The sequence below is a fragment of the Eleutherodactylus coqui genome, chromosome 3 (assembly GCF_035609145.1).
Source record: "Eleutherodactylus coqui strain aEleCoq1 chromosome 3, aEleCoq1.hap1, whole genome shotgun sequence".
Classification (NCBI taxonomy): Eukaryota; Metazoa; Chordata; class Amphibia; order Anura; family Eleutherodactylidae; genus Eleutherodactylus; species Eleutherodactylus coqui.
Genome location: NC_089839.1, coordinates 69,742,775 through 69,765,658, shown reverse-complemented (window position 1 = coordinate 69,765,658; position 22,884 = coordinate 69,742,775). Strand labels below are relative to the sequence as shown.

Genomic DNA, 22,884 nt, shown 5'->3' with positions numbered 1-22,884 from the left:
TAGCGATATCCCTCTGTAGAATGTGCCACCCCTCCTACTCTCCTCACTTAGGACCTAAAGAATGCTTGCTCCAAATTTCACGCTTGTACGACATTGGAAAGTTACATTACATAGGGGTTACTTTTGCAACTAGTATTAAAGGGGTTGTCCCGCGGCAGCAAGTGGGTCTATACACTTCTGTATGGCCATATTAATGCACTTTCTAATGTACATTGTGCATTAATTATGAGCCATACAGAAGTTATCAAAAGTTATTCACTTACCTGTTCCGTTGCTGGCGTCCTCGTCTCCATGGTTGCCGTCTAATTTTCGCCATCTAATGGCCAAATTAGACGCGCTTGCGCAGTCCGGGTCTTCTGCTGTCTTCAATGGGGCCGCTCGTGCAGAATGCCGCCTCCGTGTAGCTCCGCCCCGTCACGTGCCGATTCCAGCCAATCAGGAGGCTGGAATCGGCAATGGACCGCACAGAAGCCCTGCGGTCCACAGAGAGAGAGGATCCCGGCGGCCATCTTCAGCAGGTGAGTATGAAGACGCCGGACCGCCGGGATTCGGGTAAGTACTACCCGGTTTGTTTTTTTAACCCCTGCATCGGGGTTGTCTCGCGCCGAACGGGGGGGGGGGGGGGGGGTTAAAAAAAAACAAAAACCCGTTTCGGCGCGGGACAACCCCTTTAAATAATCAAGTTATTCCCCTCTTTACTTTTCCTATTTAGGGCCTAAAGAATGCTCTGCCAAATTTCATATTTGTACGACACCGGGAAGTTAGAGAAATAGATTAGGTACATTACATAGGGATGCCAATACTTTCGCAGTTAGCATTGAATAATCGAGTTGTGACCCCTTTACTTTTCCAATTTAGTACCTAAAGAATGTTTGTGCCAAATTTCATGTTTGTACGACATCGGGAAGTTAGAGAATTAGTGTTGAGTCCGTCAGTCAGTGAGATATTATATATGGCTTCTATGTAATTGTTCCATCTTAATGATAGATGTTGCAGAGTACCTGGTCAATCTAAACGGAGAACATACAGTATATACTCAGATGTTGCCCGATGTGGCATAAACAGCAGTGCTAATAGCAGAAGTATTCTGATGCCCATTGAAATATGCTGCAGGATTTGCCCTCCCATCCTTACAGACAGGCAGTGAATAATGAGGTTATTAGGGAATGCTTTCATGAAGATGTGCTACAGTGTCAAATTATTGGGATGCATCAAAAAGATACCACCGTGTCTGCTCTGCTTTTTTGAAGTAGGACTACGTATATTACTTGTGTCAAGCATGTAATGTCCTTAACATTTCTTATAACGTATTTTACTTCAGGCAGACAGTCCTATTAAGCTGGCATTGTTAAAATTCTGGAATTTATATTTATCTAGCTCTCCAGTGGATCTTGGTTATGAGTCACTGGAGTGTGACGTCTCCGGCCTTGCAGGTGGCTGACATAGTTCTCTTATTGCCGTGTGAGTCAGTGCAGCTATAGAGTTACAAAATAGCAACTTCTCTGCGCAGAGCTCATAGGCTTTATAATGCACTCCTACCCATTATAATATACACAGTTGCAATAAAAGTTATTCAACCCCCATTGTAAATTAGGTTTATTTGCTAGATTTACAAATGTTCATGTGATCAAAAAAAAATCAAACAAGAACAATTTACAGCTCAACACAACTATTCTATCTTTATCTGTTTAGTCGGGGCCGACTCTCAGACACTTTATAGATCAGCCCTCAACACAACTAATACGGTATAACAAATATTTTCTCCAAATTCAACACAAAATGCCACTTTTAATGACTGTGGACTACTGTGGTCTCAGAATTATTCAACCCCTTTATGTCAAGTGTCCTTAGTACTTTGTAAGGCGCCCTTTTGCTGTTAGATCCTGCTGTAAAGTTGATGAAGTCATCAGTTTCTAACAAAGTTCCTGAGGAATATTAGCCCATTTTTCATAGGGAATGACCTCCATTTCACTAATATTCTTGCATCCTGCAACCGCTTTCTTCAATTTTCACAAGAATTTCTATTGAGTTCAAGTTAGGTGACTGTGATGGCCACTAAAGAATCTACCAGGACTTCTTCTGAAACCAAGCCTTGGTGGAGTTTAAGGCATGCTTGATATCATTGCCCTGTTGGATGGTCCATAGATGCCCATGCTTCAGCTTCCTCAGAGAAAGCATGATGTTTCCTCCTAGGATTTCCTGATGCTTGATAGAATCCATCTTGCCCTCCACAGATTTCTGGTGCCAGAGGAAGCAAAGCAGCCCCTAAGCAACACTGAACCACCGCCATGCTTCACTGTAGGCAGGGGGTTCTTTTTGGTGTATGCTCTAGTCTTCCTCCTCCAGACATACGACTGATTCATAGGCCCAAAAAGTTCCATTTTGTTTCATCACCCCACAGAACAGAATCCCAAAACTTCCGTGGCTTATTTATATGGTTGGAACATATTGAAAATAACTTTTGTTGTGCTTTTGGGTCAGTAGAGGTGCACAGCTTGGACTTCAGACATGAAGACCTTCAGCATTTAGAATGCACCTCATTGTGGAAACAGAAAGCTCAGTGCCTGCTGCCACTAAACCTTGCTGCAGGTCTTTTGCAGTCATTCAAGGGTTTTTGACCACCCATCTCCTCAGGAATCTGGTGGCAGCCAGTGGTAGCTTCCTCTTTCTGCCACATCCACGTAGTATAACCAGCGTCCCTTTAACTTTGAACCTGTGTGAAAAGTAGTAAACTATATTGTTGGTAATCGATGTCTAGGATTGCATTGATACTATGTGTGTGAGATTGAATTGGCGATCTAGTTCTTTGTGATTGGGTATTCTTATCCGTAAAATAAAAGAGATAGTGGACCCAATGAGTAACAAGCTTATAAGAATGTTAATGAACAGGGGTTCGTAGCCAGCTCCTGATACTTCATGAGAAAGTACATGGAATGAGTCTGAGCTGTGGATCTGGTTGTCTACTGCAGTTCAGTAGGGGAAACTAATACTAGTAGTATGGGCTAATAAAGTAGAAAAGGTTTGGGGAAAGAGGGATGCTGTAATGAATTGGGGCGTTTTGATGTGGATGTTATTCAGAGAGTCACAGGAATTGTGCAATATGAGTTTGAGAATTTAATGCATGCAATAATGTAAGGGCAACTTGAACCTAATAAGGGACTGAGGGTTGGAGTAAGGATGAGAATGTATCATTAAATATGACAGAATGGACCTTACTGGGCAGAGTGAATGCATATGATTTATAGGTGACATATAATTTAGGCGCCTGTGGGATAGCGTTTTAGAAAAAATAAGGGGAAAAAAATACAAACAAAAAAGAAGGGGATGAGAATAGTTTAAGGAGAAATTGCAGCAATAGAGGTAGTAATTAGAGATGAGCGAGCACGCTCGGTAAAGGCAGAAACTCGAACGAGCATCGCTCTTCTCGAGTAACTGCACACTCGTCCGAGCAAATGCAGGGGGTTGGCGGGGGAGAGAGTGAGAGAGATCCCCCCCGGCCCCTGCTCGCCCCCGCTGCCCCCCCCCCCCCTTGCATTTGCTCGGACGAGTATGCAGTTACTCAAGAAGAGCGATGCTCGCTCGAGTATCTGCCTTTACCGAGCGTGCTCGCTCATCTCTAGTAGTAATACATTTATTCATTGGAAAGATAAAGAGTTATGAAGATACCATTACTAATGGAGAAAACATGAGCTTTATGAAAAGATAGGACTGGATCAAAATTAATTATTGGGAAATAGGTTAGTAGATGAATTGTAGAATCTGGATTGGGAACCCTGAGGAATAAGACAGATCTACGTGTATAACAAGTAGAATAGGTGGGGATGTAAGAATGGTGGGGGAGTTAGTTGGTTTTCTAGTGGGTATATCACAGTAGTGGGCATGTAGCAATGGGGGTGATACTAACGGGAAAGGGAGAATGGCGAGCACAGACAAAACGAGAGGATGTAAGGAAATGAATTTTTAGGATTTTTTTTAATTAGAGTATGTGGAAAGTATTATGAATGAACATAAATCTGTATTAGTTTAGTTTATTCATGATTTTATTTCAATTAGTTATATCAGTTATAAAAAACATTTTTCAGTCCTTTATTAAGCCCCGTTGGAGCCAAAGTGTTTACTTTATATGTCCAGAGCATTTCCCTTTTTTTTGAGGGTTCCAAACCTATCAGAAATTTTTGGTGGAATTTCTTCCGAAGCAATTATAGAGAAGTCATTGAAGTTGCAGTTATGTACAGGAGTCGTGTGACTGGAAACACTGTGGTTCAGAATCCATCTGTTACATTTGACCTGTATATGTTAATTCTACATCATAAGTACTACGTGGTGCGACCCACGTACTGGAGGGGACAAGAACATTGTGGTAGGAATATTACAAAATTCATGGTGTAGCTGGTGAACGCAGTTACCCTGTTCTTGATACTTGAATAACATTTACAGGTTTTTGTTCTACATTTAATATGAAAAAAAGGTTTGGTTCCGTGTTAACCAGTAAAGTGTTTGTGTTCTCAGTAGGAGATTACTGGTTTCTCTTACTGAGAACAATCACATTCTGCTACATTTAAAACAGCCTACTATATTTGGACACAAGTGTTGAGGAAGTGTTTGATTTCTTCTGGTGTTTTTTTAACCTACCGGATGTTAAGATGTTTTTGAAAGAACACAGTTTTCAAAAGTAATCCAAGGTTTTAAGTGAATGATTTGTGTAAGAAATGGTTCCTGCAAAAGGATCTGCCAATGTATTTCTAAAATACTGCGGACAACAGAATGTAAGAAGTTGTAAGTCATAATGAAATTAAGGTTAAACTTGTAGGGCTTTTGATCGTCATCTTTTCCTTTTTCTAGGGATTCCTTTTTTGGCTCTATTAAATCCCGATATATTAAGTTTTGGTGCCATCGTTTTTGTCTGAGTCTGTTCTTAATAATTTTGCTTTGTGGGATGAAATCCTCTGTTTTTGTGCAATTATGTCTTAGTCTCTTGACTTGATCTTGGGGTAGGTTTTGTTTTCTACTTCTTGTAATGTGCGCTTTTGAAATTCAAAAAGCTGTTGGTTTTAGTTGGTTTAAAAAATGTCTTTGTGATCATTTTATTTTCTTCGTGGCTTAATTCGTACTCCATACTTACCCCAATATTTTTCTGTAAAAGAGCAAATAGAAAAGGATTTGGGTTTAAATAAGTTCTAAAAGCATTAAAACCTTCTCCTGAACTTTCCCATGCGAAAAATTAAGTCGTCAATATGACTTTTGTAGACTTTAATATTTTTTTAGACCGGACGTGATAAATTTGCGATGGGGGTCCCTTTTTGTTTGTATAAAACGTTTAGAATCAAAAGAAATTGATGTTGTCTAAAATTTGGTCTTAACCAGATTTTAAAGAAATGTTGGTTCCGTAAAGAGGGTAGATGATCGCAAGAGAAAAGGACTGGTAGAGCTATCTCAATAGACTTTAGCTGCAGTGATTAAAAAGTTTGTTATCCACATTTTTCTTTATAAAGGTGGAATGGCAGGACTAGTTCATGCATGAAATGGTGAGTGCAGACAACCCAGATAACATTCAACCCGTGGGTGGACGTGTCAGACAGGGACTAGTATGAACCAAAAACCTGGGAATAAGGCACAACTCTTTTATGAACAAATGTGACCAGCTTCTGTCTGCTGGGAGTGGATTTATTCTTGTGGACCATTGGAAAAATGTAGGTGGTAAGGATAATGAAGGTGCCGTTATGATTTCTTCAGATAGTAGGTCTCTTTATCTTTATTCTGCGGTGATGATCGGTGCTGGTGAAGCATGAGAAGTTGTGTTTTGCAGGGACCTAGAATTGTTTACCTTGAATGAAGAGGGTTCCAGCCTTTCCTCCTATGACATGGTGTGTGGTGTATTGGTTTTGCTGTTGTTAGAATTAGTACAGGGCTTGTAGATCAGCTTTTTAGTCTAATCTAGAGAAAGAGGAGGTGGACTTTTTTGTGTCTATAAGGGAAGGTGATCATAGGTTGATGTTTCGGTGTGTTGTTTTTTTCATTTTTTTTTTGTTCTTATGCTGTTATCTGTGTTTTCTCTGATTTCTGTTGGAAGATGAGTATTAGAATGATCATTTCCTATTCCAAAATTGCACATTATTTGTCTTATAGTCATTTTGGTCTCTATGCAATTTATCTAATTTCTTATGGAGGATTTCTTTCTCAACATTAATTATCCTTTTAGACAGGATTCTATCACATCTGTTGAATTGAAGATGTGTTCTAAATGTATGATAATGCTTCCAGGACTAGGAGTTGCAGTTACCAAATGCAGTAGTAAGCTCTTTTCGTTTCTCACTCAGTAATGATAAGTCTCTACTACAGTTATGTAGGATAAGATCCCACTTTTTGGTGAAGGACATGTCCTCAATAAATGTAGGCATCATTTATAAATTTAGGCCTCTTGCCATAATGTTCTCATCTAAATGGATCTGGAGGAACTTATGGTCTAGATCACGTTGAGCTTCTTCACGTAATAGATGTTCAAGTTCATAAAAATGTTTAAATAAAACCTTGTCTTCAATTTGTTCTGGATCTGTGGATTTGGAGATATCCTCTGTTCTTCCAGACCCTCTCTTGGTAAATCAATGGACTAGGCGTTCTCTTACACAAAGCTTATTTACACAGTAATCCATTTGCTTGATCCGTAGGAATTCCTTCTGGCAGTTACCGGGTGCTCAGGACACTGCCTTTTAGGGTGGCTTATGTACGCACAAAAACACGCTTCTATTAAAACCAATGCATTCCCTATGGTGTGTGCACATGTCCGTGCCTTACAGGCGTGTGTCTGCAAAGATAGGACATGCATGCATCACAGGGAATGCACGCATTGTCCTCAATGGAGCTGCTGCTGCCGGCGGCTCCATTGAAGACAATGGTCTGCCGGCACCCCTGAATTGTTTTTCAGGGAAGGGCTTTACATATAAGCTCTTCCTTGAAAAACAAGAATTTTAGTGTAAAAAAAAAAAAAAACTTAACTGTCCGCCGCTGCCGTGTCCCCGTGGGGATGAAGAACACATCTGCTGCATGCGGCATGAGGCCTGAAGCTGTGCCACCCCCTCATACGTTTACAATTTTCACTAAAATAGGCCATGATTAAATAATAGAATTTATGTATCAGTGGTATTTGTTGCGTTTTTGTAGTAATGATCTCTATGGTTGTATTCTCAGTGTGCCAAAAGATTTGAGGAAATAAAAAGTAGTGGGACATCGCCTGTGGATAATCAGTACAACCCACTGCTGGCAACAGGAGGAATACCTCTGGAAAGCCTGGCCACGTATATCAAATCTTCCCTGCTTGACCCGGCAGAAGAACCTGAGGATGTGGCAGCAGGACAAGGCACCAACTCTGTCACAGGTAAACTGCATTGAATCCACACAGTTAAACTTCGGGACATAAACGTATTTGCAGCACATCGCACTTTGTAAAATTTAAAGCCAAAATTTATTTTCTCCCCAATGTGTGTTCTCCGCATCAGCCGTGTGAAGTTTTCTATACTGCTTTTTCTCCATATTGTCTGCCAAGTATAGGGATATTCTGAGACCAGAGTCAAATTCCAAAATAGTCATAATTTATATCATAGTGCTATAATAAATCCATCCCTCATCTCTTTCCTGCGCTTCTCCTCATACTGCATCACCCACTGTGCTTTGCTGTTTACATCAGTACTTCCTGTTCAAAGTCTTCCTGTGCTTCTCTACTACATCTCCCATAATCCCCTGGGCTGCATCTCTGCCTGTTCACTCTGGGTCCTCCTCCAACACACAGCTCATGAATACTAAAGCCCACCCACTAAACCAAGGATACTCCTCTAGCTCAGTGGTCCCCAAACTTTTTCAGCAATGGAGTCCTTTTTTAAGCAAAAGTTTTTCCCGTGGAGCCCCAAAGCGGGACAGGGGGTGTGGTCAAGGGAGGATTAGGGGAGTGGCTTATCACAGCATATTATTTTTACCTTCGTCATTATAAAAAGGTCAGGGCTGTTTTTAAAAGAAAAAAAGCAGGGCGGAACCCTGGCGCATAGGATTGGCTATTGATATACATTATATTTAAAATTAACATCCTGCGGAATTAAATCCTGCACCACATATTAATATCCGCACAGGTTTTGTGCCGATTTTTTCCACAGAGTGTGGATGAGATTTTGAAAATGTCATCTACTTTACTGCTACAGCTACTGTAAATTCCACAGCAAATCTGCCCTGTGTAGTAATAGTGACCTCCTATATTGGTGGCCCCAGTAGTAATAGTGTCCCCTGTATTACCCCCTAGTAGTAATAGCGACCCATATTGCAGCCCCAGTAGTAATAGTGTCCACCATTGCAGCTCCAGTAGTAATAGCGACCCCTATTGCTGCCCCGAGTAGTAATAGCGACCCCTATTGCTGCCCCAGTAGTAATAGCGACCCCTATTGCTGCCCCAGTAGTAATAGCGACCCCTATTGCTGCCGCAGTCGTAATCGGCGACCCCTATTGCAGCCCCAGTAGTAATTGTGACCCCCTATTGCTGCCCCAGTAGTAATAGGTGACCCCTATTGCAGCCCCAGTAGTAATAGCGACCCCTATTGCAGTCCCAGTAGTAATAGTGACCCCTATTGCTGCCCCAGTAGTAATAGTGACCCCTATTGCTGCCCTAGTAGTAATAGGTGACCCCCATTGCAGCCCCAGTAGTAATAGGTGACCCCCGTTGCAGCCCCAGTAGTAATAGGTGACCCCCATTGCAGCCCCAGTAGTAATACGTGACCCCCCTGTTGCTGTCCCAGTAGTACCTGGGCTCCTTCCTATTGCTGTACCCCGGGAGTCACGGGGCTCCCCCCTATTGCTGTTTCCCACGGTAGTAATGGGCTGCCCCCTATTGCTGCCCCAACAGTAGTAATGGACTCCCCCCTATTGCTGTCCCCATGCCATTGGTCCCCGCTCTACTCACCGCTGCAGCAGTGTCCGGAGAGGCTGGAGTGAAGGGATAAACGAACAGGACCTGCAGTTGCATAGCACCGCGTATCAAATGACCGGAGCTGGCTCATGTGATCTGCATTAATATACCACCGCAGGTCCTGTTCCTCACAAGAGTCTGTCCGAACACTGCTACACTAATGAGTAGAGCAGGGACCTAGACCCTTGGTTGGAGCCCCTGAGAAGCTCTCGCAGAGCCCCAAGGGCTCCGCAGAGAACAGTTTGGGAAACGCTGGCATAGACAAACATGCACAGTATCCGCAGTAAATTGCCCATACAGTGTAATATACTCATTTGCGTTCCAGATCCTTTTTCCAGTGAATACCAATGCTGTGGGATAAGATGTTATGTATACTCTACACACACCATCCAGAAATGTAATCTTATTGCTCACTTACCCACTGTAATACATTCTACTTCCCAACACATGGCAGCCATCAAAGCAGTAACAGCTAGAGGGAGAAGGCAGCGGGGCTGGGCTGTGTTAGTGAGCATGCAGTATCCTCTTCTGAGGTTAGAACTGTGCCTGGTCATAACTATTAGTAATTTGGTCCTGACCACCCGCCTAGCTCCTAAATATTCATGTGGCTGAGACAGGAAGGGCAAGACAACTAGAAGTCTCTGACTATGGTCATTAGATCAGAGGAAGTCTCAAAATTAGGACAGCAGTGGTCATGTGGAACAATTATTTTCCTCCACCCCCCCCCCCTTCCTTTTAAAAAATCATAACTCCTTGTTTTACCCATCGATGTTGCTGTATGAGGGCTTGTTTTTTGCGGGATAAGTTGTATTTTTCAATGGTGCTATTTAATGTACCGTATAATGCACTGAAAAACATAAAAAAAATTCTAAGTGGAGTAAAATGAAAAACAAAATGACATTCTGCCATCTTTCAGTGCGTCTTGGTTCTTCGGCGCACGAACTGCAACAAAAATGACATGAGGACTTTATTCTATGGGTCCATACGATTACTACGATACCAAACTTGTATTTTTTTTTTTGCTGTACTACCTTTATTTCTTTTCAAAGACATTTAATTTTTTTAAATTATTTTCTGTCGCCATCTTCTGTGCGCAATAACTTTTTTATTTTTTCGTCAGCGTAGTTCTGCTAGGGCTCATTTTTTCAGAAATGTCCTGTAGTTTACATTTTGGAATACATGCAATAAAAAGCAATCAAAAAGTTGTATTTTTTCTGTCAGACAGGGTGATTGAAAAAGTGCATTTCTGGCGTTCTTTTTTTTTTTTTTCAGACGACGTTCACCATACGGGGTAAATAATGCACTACTTTGATAGATCGGACTTTTACGGACACGACGATACCAAATATGTATTTATGATTTACATTTTTATAGATATGGCAAAAGCGGGTGATTTAAACTTTGATTACTTTTCTTTTTTTTTAACAATTAATAAAACTTTATTGATCTTATTTTTACTTCTTTTTTTTTTTTTTTTTTTTAAAGCCCCCCTGGGGGACCACAACTGGCGATTAGAGATGAGCGAGCATACTCGGAAAAGCACTACTCGCTCGAGTAATTTGCTTTATCCGAGTATCGCTGTGCTCGTCTCTGAAGATTCGGGTGCCGGCACGGAGCGGGGAGCTGCAGGGGAGAGCGGGGAGGAACGGAGGGGAGATCTTTCTCTCCCTCTCTCCCGCCCGCTCTCCCCTGCTCCCCGCTGCGACTCACCTGTCAGCCGCAGTGGCACCGAAATCTTCAGGGACGAGCACAGCGATACTCGGATAAAGCAAATTACTCGAGTGAGTAGTGCTTTTCCGAGTACGCTCGCTCATCTCTACTGGCGATGCTTTGATCGATCCTGCAGCATACTGAGACTTGACAGGCGGTTTATGCTACCCCAGAGGGACGGCTTGATAGGCAGTCTGCTAAGGCAGCCCTGGGCCTTTTAGAAGGACCCCGGCTGCCATGACACCCATGCGGCTCCCTGCAATCTCACGCGGGAGGGGGCAGCGGCATTTAAAGGGTTACTAGCTGCTATCAGCCACGTTTAATAAACAGCTGATGGCCCCCCACGATCTCTCTTCATACATACCCTGCACCTGCATGACGTAAATGTACGTCACATAGTGGAAAGGGGTTAAGCTAGCCATACATTTTATGTAGACTGAACAGCTTTTTCTGCTAAGAACCAACCCCCTTCCCCTCCATACACATGTGCACTCAGCTCACCCAACATGTATTCTGAATAGGAATATTGCTTCTGTGCTTTCTTGCAGGAGATATAGTCGTTCAGTGAATTGAAGTGGAGCATGCCAGAGATCTCTTCTGGCTGCCCACCTCCATTTGTTGTGAACAGTCAGTCATTCATGGATGAATGATTGTCTGTTTATATAGTGAGAAGTTGCTAACTAGCTGCTTTGTACAAAGCAACTAATGAGCAATTTCTTACTCAGTATCCTGTTGGATCTTTCGTTTATATGGAACAACTGTTGGTCAAAATCGCTCTTTTGAGCAATTTTTTGGTTGATAGTTGGCCCTTGTAAAGGCACCCTAAACTGCTGCTAGATATTTCTGGCAGTGGCATATCTCCCCAAGAACAAAAGGATTGGGCATGTTGAAATCCAATTGTTCGATCTAATTGCAGCTGTGCTGGGGCAGAAGATGGCTAGAAGGTTGGAGGAGTGTTTAAACTAGGGACTGGGGGGGAAGACAGTGTAGACAATGACCTGGAACTAAGTAATGGAAATGGGGTGGAGCGATGGGAAGGGTTAGTATAGTTAGGGCTGGCAGATCAGTTAGTAGGAATACACATAATTTTAAAAATAACCAAAACCTTTTGAACTGTATGGTGAGTAATGCTAGAAGTCTGACCAATAAAGTAGACAAACTAGAAGTAATAATGACTGAGGTAAACTACGACACAGTGGGAATAACGGAGACCTGGTTGGATGAAAGCTGTGACTGGGCAATGAACTTACAGGGTTACAATTTTTTCAGAAGGGATCTTAAAGACCAGAAAGGGGGAGGGCTTTGTCTTTATGTAAATACCCAGAGAGGTTATCAAAATTGGTATTATTTAGTTTAGAAAGAAGACGGCTGAGGGGTGACCTAATAACTATGTATAAATAAGGGACAATACAGAGATCTCCCATCATCTATTTATACCCAGGACTGTGACCGTAACAAGGGGCATCCTCTACATATAGAGGAAAGAACATTTCTTCAACAACATAGAAGGGGGTTCTTCACTGAAAGAGCAGTGAGACTATGAAACGCTCTGCCTGAGGACGAGGTCATGGCAAAATTGATAAAAGTTCAAAAGAAGCCTCAAAGTTTTCTTGAGCATTGCAATATTACTGTATATACTCGAGTATTAGCCGACCTGAGTATAAGCCGAGTCAATAAGCTTTACCACAAAAAATTGGTAAAACTTTATTGACTCAAGTATAAGCCGAGCTATACTCGAGTATATAGTAGGTAAAAAAAAAATAGCAATACTGACCTATCAGCCGGTGTCTGTGTCCCCAGCGTGATGCTCCCCCTGGTGGTGCGGCCAGCTGCTGCATTCTTCTCCCCGCTGTCTTCTCCCTGGCTTGCTTTTAAAATCCCCGCCATCAGCGCTGTGATTGGATCGAGCGTCGGCCAATCACAGCCGGCGCTCGATAAACCAATCACAGCCATTCAGAATGACATCACTGGCTGTGATTGGTTTATCGAGCGCCGGCTGTGATTGGCCGGCGCTCGATCCAATTACAGCGCTGACGGCAGGGATTTTAAAAGCAAGTCAGGGAGAAGACAGCGGGGAGAAGAATGCAGCAGCTAGCCGTACCGCCGGGGAGAGCATTGCGCCGGGTACACAGACTCTGGCTGATTGGTGAGTATTGAGGACTTTTTTTTTTTAACCTCTCTTGAGTGTAAGCTGAGGGGGGCTTTTTCAGCACATTTTTTTGTGCTGAAAAACTCGGCTTATACTCGAGTATATACGGTATATGTTATAATCGTTAATAACTTGAAAAGGGTTGTTGGTTCAGGGATTATTCTGATTGGCAGATTACAGTGAGGAAGAAATTTTCTCCCTTAAAGCTGAGAGGTGAAAGTCCCTGTGCAATTGCCCGTTTTGACTTTCCTGAGTATGTCACACACCTCAGTGTTCCAAATACAGAAGTTATATAATGAAATATGACAATTCTATTTCTTGTATTTAGGGAGATCTAGTGCTGCTTTAACAAGAAAGTGTCCTTCAGAAAATGCTAAATCGCCTTCTTCCATGGATGAAGAGAGTACAGAAGGAAGCCAGGGGTATGAAAATGTTATGCAAAGTTGCATGTCCTTGTGTCATTCTGATGCCACTTGACTATGTTCCAGTGAATTGGTATATGAAGAGACCTCCAGGATATGGCCTCTAATCCTCTAATATAATAGTTATTTACAAAGATGTAACCATAAGTAAATCATGGGAAAAGTATGATGCCAATAGCAATGGCTCTAACGTCTTCTCTTTCTATTCATTTAACCCTTTCCAATCCACTGTCTGACATCTGAAGACATTATGATTTAAAGGGGTTGTCCCGCGCCGAAACGGGGGTTGTTTTTTTTCTACCCCCCCCCCCCTCCCGTTCGGCGCGAGACAACCCCGATGCAGGGACTTAAAAAAAAAACAGCACAGCGCTTACCTGAATCCCCGCGCTCCGGTGACTTCTATACTTACCGGTGAAGATGGCCGCCGGGATCTTCTTCCTCCGTGGACCGCAGCTCTTCTGTGCGGTCCATTGCCGATTCCAGCCTCCTGATTGGCTGGAATCGGCACGTGACGGGGCGGAGCTACACGGAGCCGGCATCCTGCACGAGAGGCTCCATTGAAGAAAGCAGAAGACCCGGACTGCGCAAGCGCGGCTAATTTGGCCATCGGAGGCCGAAAATTAGTCGACACCATGGAGACGAGGACGCCAGCAACGGAGCAGGTAAGTATAAAACTTTTGATAACTTCTGTATGGTTCATAATTAATGCACAATGTACATTACAAAGTGCATTAATATGGCCATACAGAAGTGTATAGACCCACTTGCTGCCGCGGGACAACCCCTTTAAGACTGTACAGCTCCGATGTTGGAAGATGTCCGTCGGGGCTCTCTTACTGTATATTGCCAGCCGCTCTGCTGTCGGAGCCTATCCAACGTGTCACCTCATGCAATACTGGCTTTAGCCAGCATATAGCGCCGTTGTATAACAGCAGAAAAAGAGTAGGCCTCCTAGGAAAACCAGGATAAAAATTGGATTGGAAAGGGTTAAATGTTATGAAAATTAGACTGTGATTTTTTAAAGTACTACTGTCTATATACTGGGGTATTGTACAATGAGAGTATGCCAAAAACTTCAGCATGCAATTTCTAAACTGCACTAATGAAACATGGACTGGTTCCTATAGATAATATGACCACATTATAGTCAAGGCAGTTTTGATAGATGAAGTCCTTGGTTGACAAATATTCCTTTTCATTACTTAGTTGTGGTCTTGTCAAATTAAGCTTTCTTTCAAAATAGGTTTATTAGTTTTCGGAAACAGCTTTGCATTGTTGAATACAATAAAGAAAATGGAACAATATGACATTTGTTGGGCAAGTAGGAGGCGAGGGAGGCCACCGCTGGGACCTCTAACTGAAATTCAAGGGACATGAACCTCGCGGGCCGTATGTGGTTATCTGCTGGGGGTCTAGATGTGAATTCTACTACCATTGGGGTGTGATCTACTCGGCTTCAGGTCTCCTCCACCCAATTCTCCGCTAGTTTGACCCCCTATCTGCCACTGTGATTAGTTATTACTGCGGGTTCCGGTAGCCTCCATGCCCCCACACGCCTTCAGTTGAACTATATAAACACTTTCAAATTGTTAGAGAAATGCAATGCAGATATTTTATATGAACGATTAAACACAAATATTAACAGACGTTAACAGCAGAATAGGACGGGGGGAGAAGTTAAACCTGGAAGGGGAGGTAGGAAACAAGGGAAGAGAAAGAAATGAAAAGAGAGATGATAGGAGATGATAAAAAGGAGGGATGAGGGGGGGGGGGGGGGAAGGAATATGGTCTTCCTCTACCTCCTTACATCATTTTGCATGGATGGGCGACATGAGGTCGAGCCTATTGACGGTTGATGCCCGATCTAGGTTCTCGTTTCCTCCTCAGTTCACCCAATATATTTGCATTCATAATGAACTATCGACCAGCCATGTGCGAAAGGATGGAGATCCCTTAAGGTCTATCCAGACGGTCCAAATGTCGCCTGTGACCGCTCGTGGCCCATCAGGCTCTAAGTCTGAATTTCTGAGTTCTTCCATATGTTTGATATATTCCATAGCCTCTACCCATGTCGATCTCTGGATCTCTCCCCTTTGTCTCCAGTGCTGTGAGATGATTAGCCGCATAGCCACAATGAAGTGTCTTAGGAGGCCTTTTTTGATTCGCGATATAGTGCCTGGCAGCATGGAGAGGAGGGCGATCTCAGGGGACAAGACAAGTGAAGACCTGCACATTTTATTATATAGCCCGGCGATGTCCCCCCAGAGCGAGGCGATTAGCGGACATGACCACTATATGTGTAGCATGGAACCCACCTCTAGGCCGCATCTCCAGCACTCCTCCGGAACGTCAGGAACGATTCTATGGAGTCTCTCCGGGGTCCTGTACCACTGTGAGATAATCTTGTAGTTGAAGTTCTTTGACCTTAATTGATATAGACATCTTGTGGGAAAGCTTATATGCTTTGCTCCAGAGCTCTTCAAAGAACTGCTTCCCGATCGCTTCCTCCCATCTCGTCTCCCACGACAGGCGCGACACCCTCTGCCTACCGTCGAGCAACAATCCATACAGCAGAGATACTACGTGGGTCGGGGGGATGGGGGCCATGCATATCTCCTCGAATGAGGTTAGGTACGAGTTTAGCTGCCCGGACTCCTCGAGCGAGCTCAAATAATTCCTGACTTGTAGATATTGCATCCACGCACCCGGTTTTAGTCTATGGTTTCCAGCAATATCGTTCAGTGGGCGCATACCGCCTGACCCCCACACCCCCCGGGTTTGTGGTTTAGGATTGTCCGGAAGAATGGACAGTGTCTTTACCGTTAGTGTGGCCGGGAGTTGGGGGTTTCCTGTGAGTGGTGTCAGGGGTCCAGGTACACTTGCTATCTTACTGTTCCTGGTAACTCGCCTCCACACTCTTATTAGATGCAGCACCAAGGGGGACACCCCCTGCCCTTTCCAGTCTATTTTCCCGGGGATCCAAAAACCTCCTTCTTGGTTCAGGTTATTTTGATCTAATTCCAGGACCACCCATGCTTTTTTGTCTGGGTGGTGGAATATGTCTAATATACATTTCACTATAGCTGCCTTGTGATAGAGTTCGAGGTCCGGTAAGCCTGCTCCCCCGGACGACATAGAGCGAGATAGGGTCTTGTAGCTAATTCTAGGTTTAAGGTCCTTCCATACAAATTTTGCTAAGGCTTTTTGTAGTATGGTGAAGAAGCTCCTGGGGATATCATATGGCGCAGTCTGGAAGACGTACAAAATCCTGGGCAATATATTCATTTTAAGGGAGTTGATCCTCCCAAACCATGATAAGTGCAATTAAGACCAGCCTTCTAGATCCGTCTCAAATAATGATAGTAACGGTCTATAGTTTAGGTTAAAGATGTCTTGTGGATCAGCTGGGATATGTATGCCCAGGTATTTTATTGCGTCACTCCTGCAGGTATTTTATTGCGTCACTCCTGCACGTATATGGAAGTGACCCGCTCATCTGGGTAGCCTCTGAGGTTGGCAAGGATATATTTAGGATTTCAGATTTTTGGGGATTGATTTTGAAATTGCTGAGGTTCCCATATCTGGTAAATTTCGTTTTAATCTCAGGAATCGAGCTACTAGGGCTCGTGACGTACAGTAGTAAGTCATCTGCGAAGATGAATAGTTTGTGCTCCCTGCCTCCCCCCACCATCCCCCGAATATCTGGGTTCCTCCTCAGAGCTTCCGCCAAGGGTTCCATTGCTAGTATATATAAGAGAGGGGAAAGGGGGCATCCCTGCCTGGTGCCATTTCGAATCTGGAGAGGCGCCGACAGGAGGCCGTTGACCCTGATCCGCGCAGAGGGAGTGCTATAGAGGGACATTATCCAGGAAAGGACCCTTGAGCCTAGACCCACCCCCCCAGTACCAACTCCAAAAAGGTCCATTTCACCCTATCAAAGGCCTTTTCTGCGTCTATCGCGAGAAGGCACAAAGGGAAACCGGAATTCCGAGCTTTGTAGATTAGGGAGATAGTTTTCATAGTATTGTCTGCCAGTAACAACCCCAACTTGATCTACATGTATAAGGGACGGGATAAGGGGGTTTAGTCTGTTTGCCAAAATTTTTGAAAAGATTTTTAGGTCGCTATTTATGAGGGAGATGGGTCTATAGCTTTTGCATGAGCGAGGGTCCTTCCCTGGTTTCAAGATTACCGCAATGTTAGCCTGCAGGGCCTGGGGGGGGGGGGGGAATGGGCATCCCCGAGATACTGAATTGCATGCGGTTAACGTGATTTCTGCCAACTGGTCCCCAAAGGTTTTATAGAATCTAGGTGTAAAGCCGTCAGGGCCAGGGCTTTTCCCTAACTTCAGATCTCGTATGACCTGAGATAATTCCGTGGGAGAAAGGTCCACCTCGAGAGACTCCGCCTCGGCTTGAGATATAGTTGTGTTTATGTTTTGTTGTAAGTACTGAGCAATTTGTTCCTTTTGGGGGGGGGCTTCTGAGTCTTCAGAACAGGGGATGTTGTAAAGATCGGAATAATAGGCCCTGAAAGCTTCCAAGATCTCGCTCGGAGCGTGGACCTCGCTCCCGGAGGAATCCCAGATGGACATGACATTCGTCTGGGGGGTTCGGGGGCGTAGGACCCTTGCAAGCCACCTCCCGCTCTTGCTGCCATACTCGTAATAGCCCGCCCTGAATCTATCCTTGATGTGTAAGGTATTTCTGGTCTAGTATGGCTAGAATTTTATGTCTAATGTCTATTATTTCTGCTAATAATGTCTCTGACTTCTGAGCCTTGTTGGCCGTCTCGCGTGTCTCCAGTTCTAGGAACAGTTGTTTGATATTGTGTGATCTTTCTTTTTTAAGTCTAGAGCCGTGGGACAAAAATATCCCTCTCAAGGTACATTTTAAAGCCTCCCACTTAATTAGTGCCGGGGTCGTGTCGTTCGTGTGAGCCTCTAGAAAGACCTCTATTGTCCTTGTTATGTCAGCCAGGCATGATGGGTCTTTAAGGAGGTTGTTGTTGAGTCAAATGAAGCTTTAATTGTGATCTATATCTATATGGAGAGTGAAAATAAATTTGTGGTTGGTTTTACAGGCAGAAATAACATGTAGCAATTTAGAAAAGCACCTTGGTGATATGCAATGCCAATAGTAAACCTTTATTTCAATGTATCCTTTCATACCTCGAACCAAGAACATAAATAAATCACAAGTAGTAATTCATGTTGTCGAACCCAAGACTGGTGCAGCCAGAGAAAGCATGCGATCATTCCTGCCCAAATTGCTTACCTAGTTGCTGCTCACCAATAACTAGTAGATACCTCACCAATGTGGTTCATAGGATCTAGGTGTGGATTTGTAACAGAAATAGCTAGAAGTTCCTCTTGGGAGTATCTTGGGATATGGTAACTAATGGGGAGACAGGCATGCAGGTTCATTCTCTTGAAAGTTTGGTTAGTATTTTACATTGAAATGTTGTTTTTTTTTATATTTAAATTTTTTGTAGAAAAAATGTTTTTGTGTGTCTTTTCCATATCATTGTTGGATCCAAAATAATATGTGTTAACTTATAATTATCATTGCTTTTGCTATTAGTTTCATGGAACTCCTTTTTTATAAGACATTAGACACATAATTTATACTCAAGGCCACTGGTGTAACTATAGAGGATGCAGGGGATGCGATTGCACCCGGGCCCAGGAGCCTTAGGGGGCCCATAAGGCCTCTGCTCTCCATATAGGGAGCCCAGTACTATGAATAAAGCATTATAGGTGGGAGCCCTGTTACAGGTTTTGCATTTAGGCCCAGGAGCTTCAGGTTACGTCTCTGCTCAAGGCCAATCCCAATCAGTTTAATTGTTTATATAAAAACATAAACTTTATCAGAATTGATCATTTTGGCTTGCTTGTTTCCTGCAGATTGTCTGTAAAGACCAAGAACACAATCATCACACTAGTTATCATTTAGTGTCATGTATATACAGCCAGTAATGTACTTATAATATCTCCTATAAAAGTCACATTCACAAACACATTGGAGTCTCATACATATACCTTGCTTTGCTGAAAATAAGACCTACCCCCAAAATAAGCCCTAGCATTATTTTTCAGGATGGTCAAAATATAAGCCCTACTCTGAAAATAAATAAGCCCAAGTTACAGTTAATAAAAAAAAGTCCATCTAAATAGTGTCCAGGCAGTTATACAAGTAAAAAGTAAAATCTTTTGGAGCAGAAATTAATATATGACCTTGTCTTATTTTTAGAGAAAGAGGTAGTGTTTATACATAGAGGTGCGCATAATTCCAATTTTTTAATATGTAATGGCATCCTATGCATCTTTATTAGTATGAAAAAGTGAAATTGCAGGCCTAACATAGACACAAACCCTAGCACATGATGGATAAGAACTGCTCTTTGTGTTTCTTTTTTGAAGGCCAAACATGGTCATCCATGTATGTGATGAAGCCAAGAACCTAAGAGAAGACTTTGTGTGCCCGCGAGATCTGCTCATCTCTGAGATGAAGTACTTTGCAGAATATTTATCCACAGATGCCCAGCGATGGGAGGAAGTTGACATCTCTGTCCATTGTGATGTGCAAATTTTTAACTGGCTGATAAAATATGTGAAGCGGAATTCAATTGAAAGCGAACAGCTGGATGTACCAAAGCTGGGTTAGTCTGTGATGGTTGTTTTTTATAATTCTTGGTTTTATTAAGGCCTCATGTCCACGGGGAAAATCAGGCCCACTACGGATTCTCCATGGAGAATCCGTAGCGGGTCCCTTCTGCCCCGCGGACATGAGCGCTGAAAATAAGAATAAATCAGAATAAACTTACCTCCCGCCCGCTCCGGATCCTTCCTTCGCTGCCGCGTCATCTTCTCTGCGTCGCGGCCGTATCTTCTTTCTTCGGCCCGGCGGATGTGCAGGATGACGTCGGTGACGTGCCCCGCGCAGGCGCCGGCCCGAAGCAAAATGATCCGGCCGCGACTGAGAGAAGATGGCGCTGCGGCGAAGAGAAGAACCGGATCGGGTGAGTAAAATCTGATTTTTGTCTCCCGCGGATCTGGACGGTTTCCATAGGCTTCAATAGAAGCCCGCGGGAGCCGTCCCCGCGGGAGACCCGCATGAAAATGGAGCATGGTCCAGATTTTTTCATGCTCCATTTTTAAAAAAATCACTTTTATTGACCATCCGCGGGTATTTATCTACCCCGCGGGTGGTCAATGCATCCCTATGGGGTGCGGATTCGCGTGCAGGAGAAGAGTTAAAATCCGCTGCGGATTTTAATTCTTCTTTTGCCTGTGGACATGAGGCCTAATACTATAAAGTAAACAATGCATATAACATAGATTCCACAATTAAGGCTTTGCACGCATCACGTTTGCTGATAACATTCTACATTTATGTTTAAAGTGAAACTCAGGGTCAGTTGTCAAAATTAGTAATATAAACTCGGTTGTTAAGTCCTGCTTCCCAAATGCAAATTTCCAAGGTTCTGTGCATGCTAGAGGTCCTGAACATAAATGGCTTCATGTTACTGGACTGCACAGAAGAAGCTGCCAAAGCCACACCCCCTTCCTTCCTTCTCTGACATCACTTCCTGCTCTACAGCTGTTGGCTGAAGCTTTACTTAACAGACTTCCTGATATGTTTGCCCCCTGCATTCACTGTACACATAATTCTTCCTGCTTTCTCCCAGTATTAACAGTATTATGTTTAGACAGCAAGCATGGGACGGCCAAAGCCGGAAATCTGGGAAACTGCTAGAAATTTAATTTAAGAAATATGTATTCTGCAAGTAAATGCCTAGACTGCTGCATTCATCCTCTTCTGTTATCAGGAAAGTGATGACTTAAATGTTATTTGTGGGATAACCCCTTTATCTGCTAACCACAAGTTTAGTGATAAATGTAGGATCATGGAGGGGGGCCCCATCTTTGGGATTCTACTGGTCCAACGAACGGGGGTGCCAAATGCTTTGGATAGGTAATAAATTATATTTTTAGAAAAATGTCTTTGTGGCCTTCTTTAACCCCTTAATGACACAGCCTATTTTGGCGTTGAGGATCAAGCGATTTTTGGTATTTTTCCATCTCCATTTTTCAAAAGCCATAACTTTTTTATTTTTCCGTCGACGCGGCCTTATAAGGGCTTGTTTTTTGCGTGGTGAACTGTAGATTTTTGGGTACATAGACTACATTGTAAAACTTTTATTATTTTTTTTATGATCGTAGGAAGAGAAAACGCATCAATTCTGCCATAGATTTTTTATTTTTTTTTAAAGCGTTAATTATGCAGCATAAATGCTACAACACATTTTTTTCTGCGGGTCGGTAAGGTTACAACGATACCAAAAATTTTTTTTTTAGGTTTTTTTCACTTTTCCACAATAAAACACCTTTTTTTTGGAAATTCTTATTTTTTTCTAAACTCACTGCATTCAAAGTGCTATAACTTTTTTATTTTTCCATGTACGGAGCTCTGTGAGGGCTTATTTTTTGCGAGACGAGCTGTAGTTTTTATTGGTAACATTTTGGGGTACATACGTTTTTTTAATCACTTTTATTGCGCTTTATGGGAGGCAAAATGCTAAAAATTAGCATTTTGCCTCAGTTTTTTAGCATTTTTTTTTTTACGCTTTTTGCCGTGCAGGATAAAAAGCATGTTCAATGTATTGTACACGTCATTACGGACGCGTTGATACAAAATATGTGGGTTTTTTAATTTTTAACATTTTTTTTATGCTAATAGGAGAAAAAGCATAAAAAAAGGTTTTTTGACATTTTTTTTGACATTTTTATTTTTTGAACTTTTATTTATTTTATTTTTTTTTACAACACTTGTGTCCCTCTGAGGAACTTTTACTGTTACACTTCAGATCGCTGCGATAATGCATGGCAGGGCTTCTTCCCTGCCATGCCTTATTGCTTACTATAGCGATCATAGGCTATGGCAGTACAGGACGCTGGTATCCGGCGTCCTGTTGCCATAGCAACCAGCCGTGCTCTCGCGATAACATCGTGAGAGCCGGCCGGAGACACAGAGGGAGCGCGCTCCCTCTGTGAACTCTTTCCCTGTCGCAATCTACTTAGATCGCAGCAGGGAAGGGGTTAACAGCGGGGGGGCGCATCTCCGATACCCCCCCGCTGTAGCAGCGGGAAACCGGCTGTGACTGACAGCCAGCTCCCGCTGCGGGATAACGCGGGATCATATGTGATCTCGTGCTATCCCTAGGACGTAAGTTTACGTCCTGTTGCGGGAAGTACCCTGCTGCCAGGACGTAAACTTACGTCCTACAGCGGGAAGGGGTTAATGACTGGTAAATCTCTTACAGATTCTGAATAGATAAACTAATGCGTTAGGGTGGCTTTACATGGGTCAACTATCACCTGAAAAGTCAATTTATGGAGCCAGTCTCTCTCTTTCTGAAATTCAACATCAGTCACTCCGTTCAGACGCTCACACATTGCTGTAGCGAGTATTTTCAGCAACTATTTGGACTATAGTTGTTTTATGTAAAGCTACCCTCAGTTCACAAATGTTGTACTCTAGCACCGGTAATTGTTAGGTATTAGTCTACAAGGAAGCGGGGGCTCAGTTTTTATGTTTGGCACTATACAGTCTAAAAATACTTAAAGTGTAACTGGTCTAGTCAAAAAACTTTTGACA

General features: G+C 43.1%; 1 protein-coding gene across 2 annotated transcripts in view; it reads left to right on the top strand.

Annotated features, from left to right (window-relative positions):
* SANBR (SANT and BTB domain regulator of CSR) overlaps window positions 1-22,884 on the top strand; it is a 55,828-nt gene that overhangs the window by 11,037 nt on the left and 21,907 nt on the right. For both annotated transcript variants that reach the window (XM_066595729.1, XM_066595727.1), the window contains exons 4-6: window positions 7,186-7,372; window positions 13,132-13,225; window positions 19,647-19,885. In XM_066595729.1, the coding sequence (XP_066451826.1) occupies window positions 7,186-7,372; window positions 13,132-13,225; window positions 19,647-19,885 (520 nt within the window). The remainder of the gene's footprint in view (window positions 1-7,185; window positions 7,373-13,131; window positions 13,226-19,646; window positions 19,886-22,884) is intronic.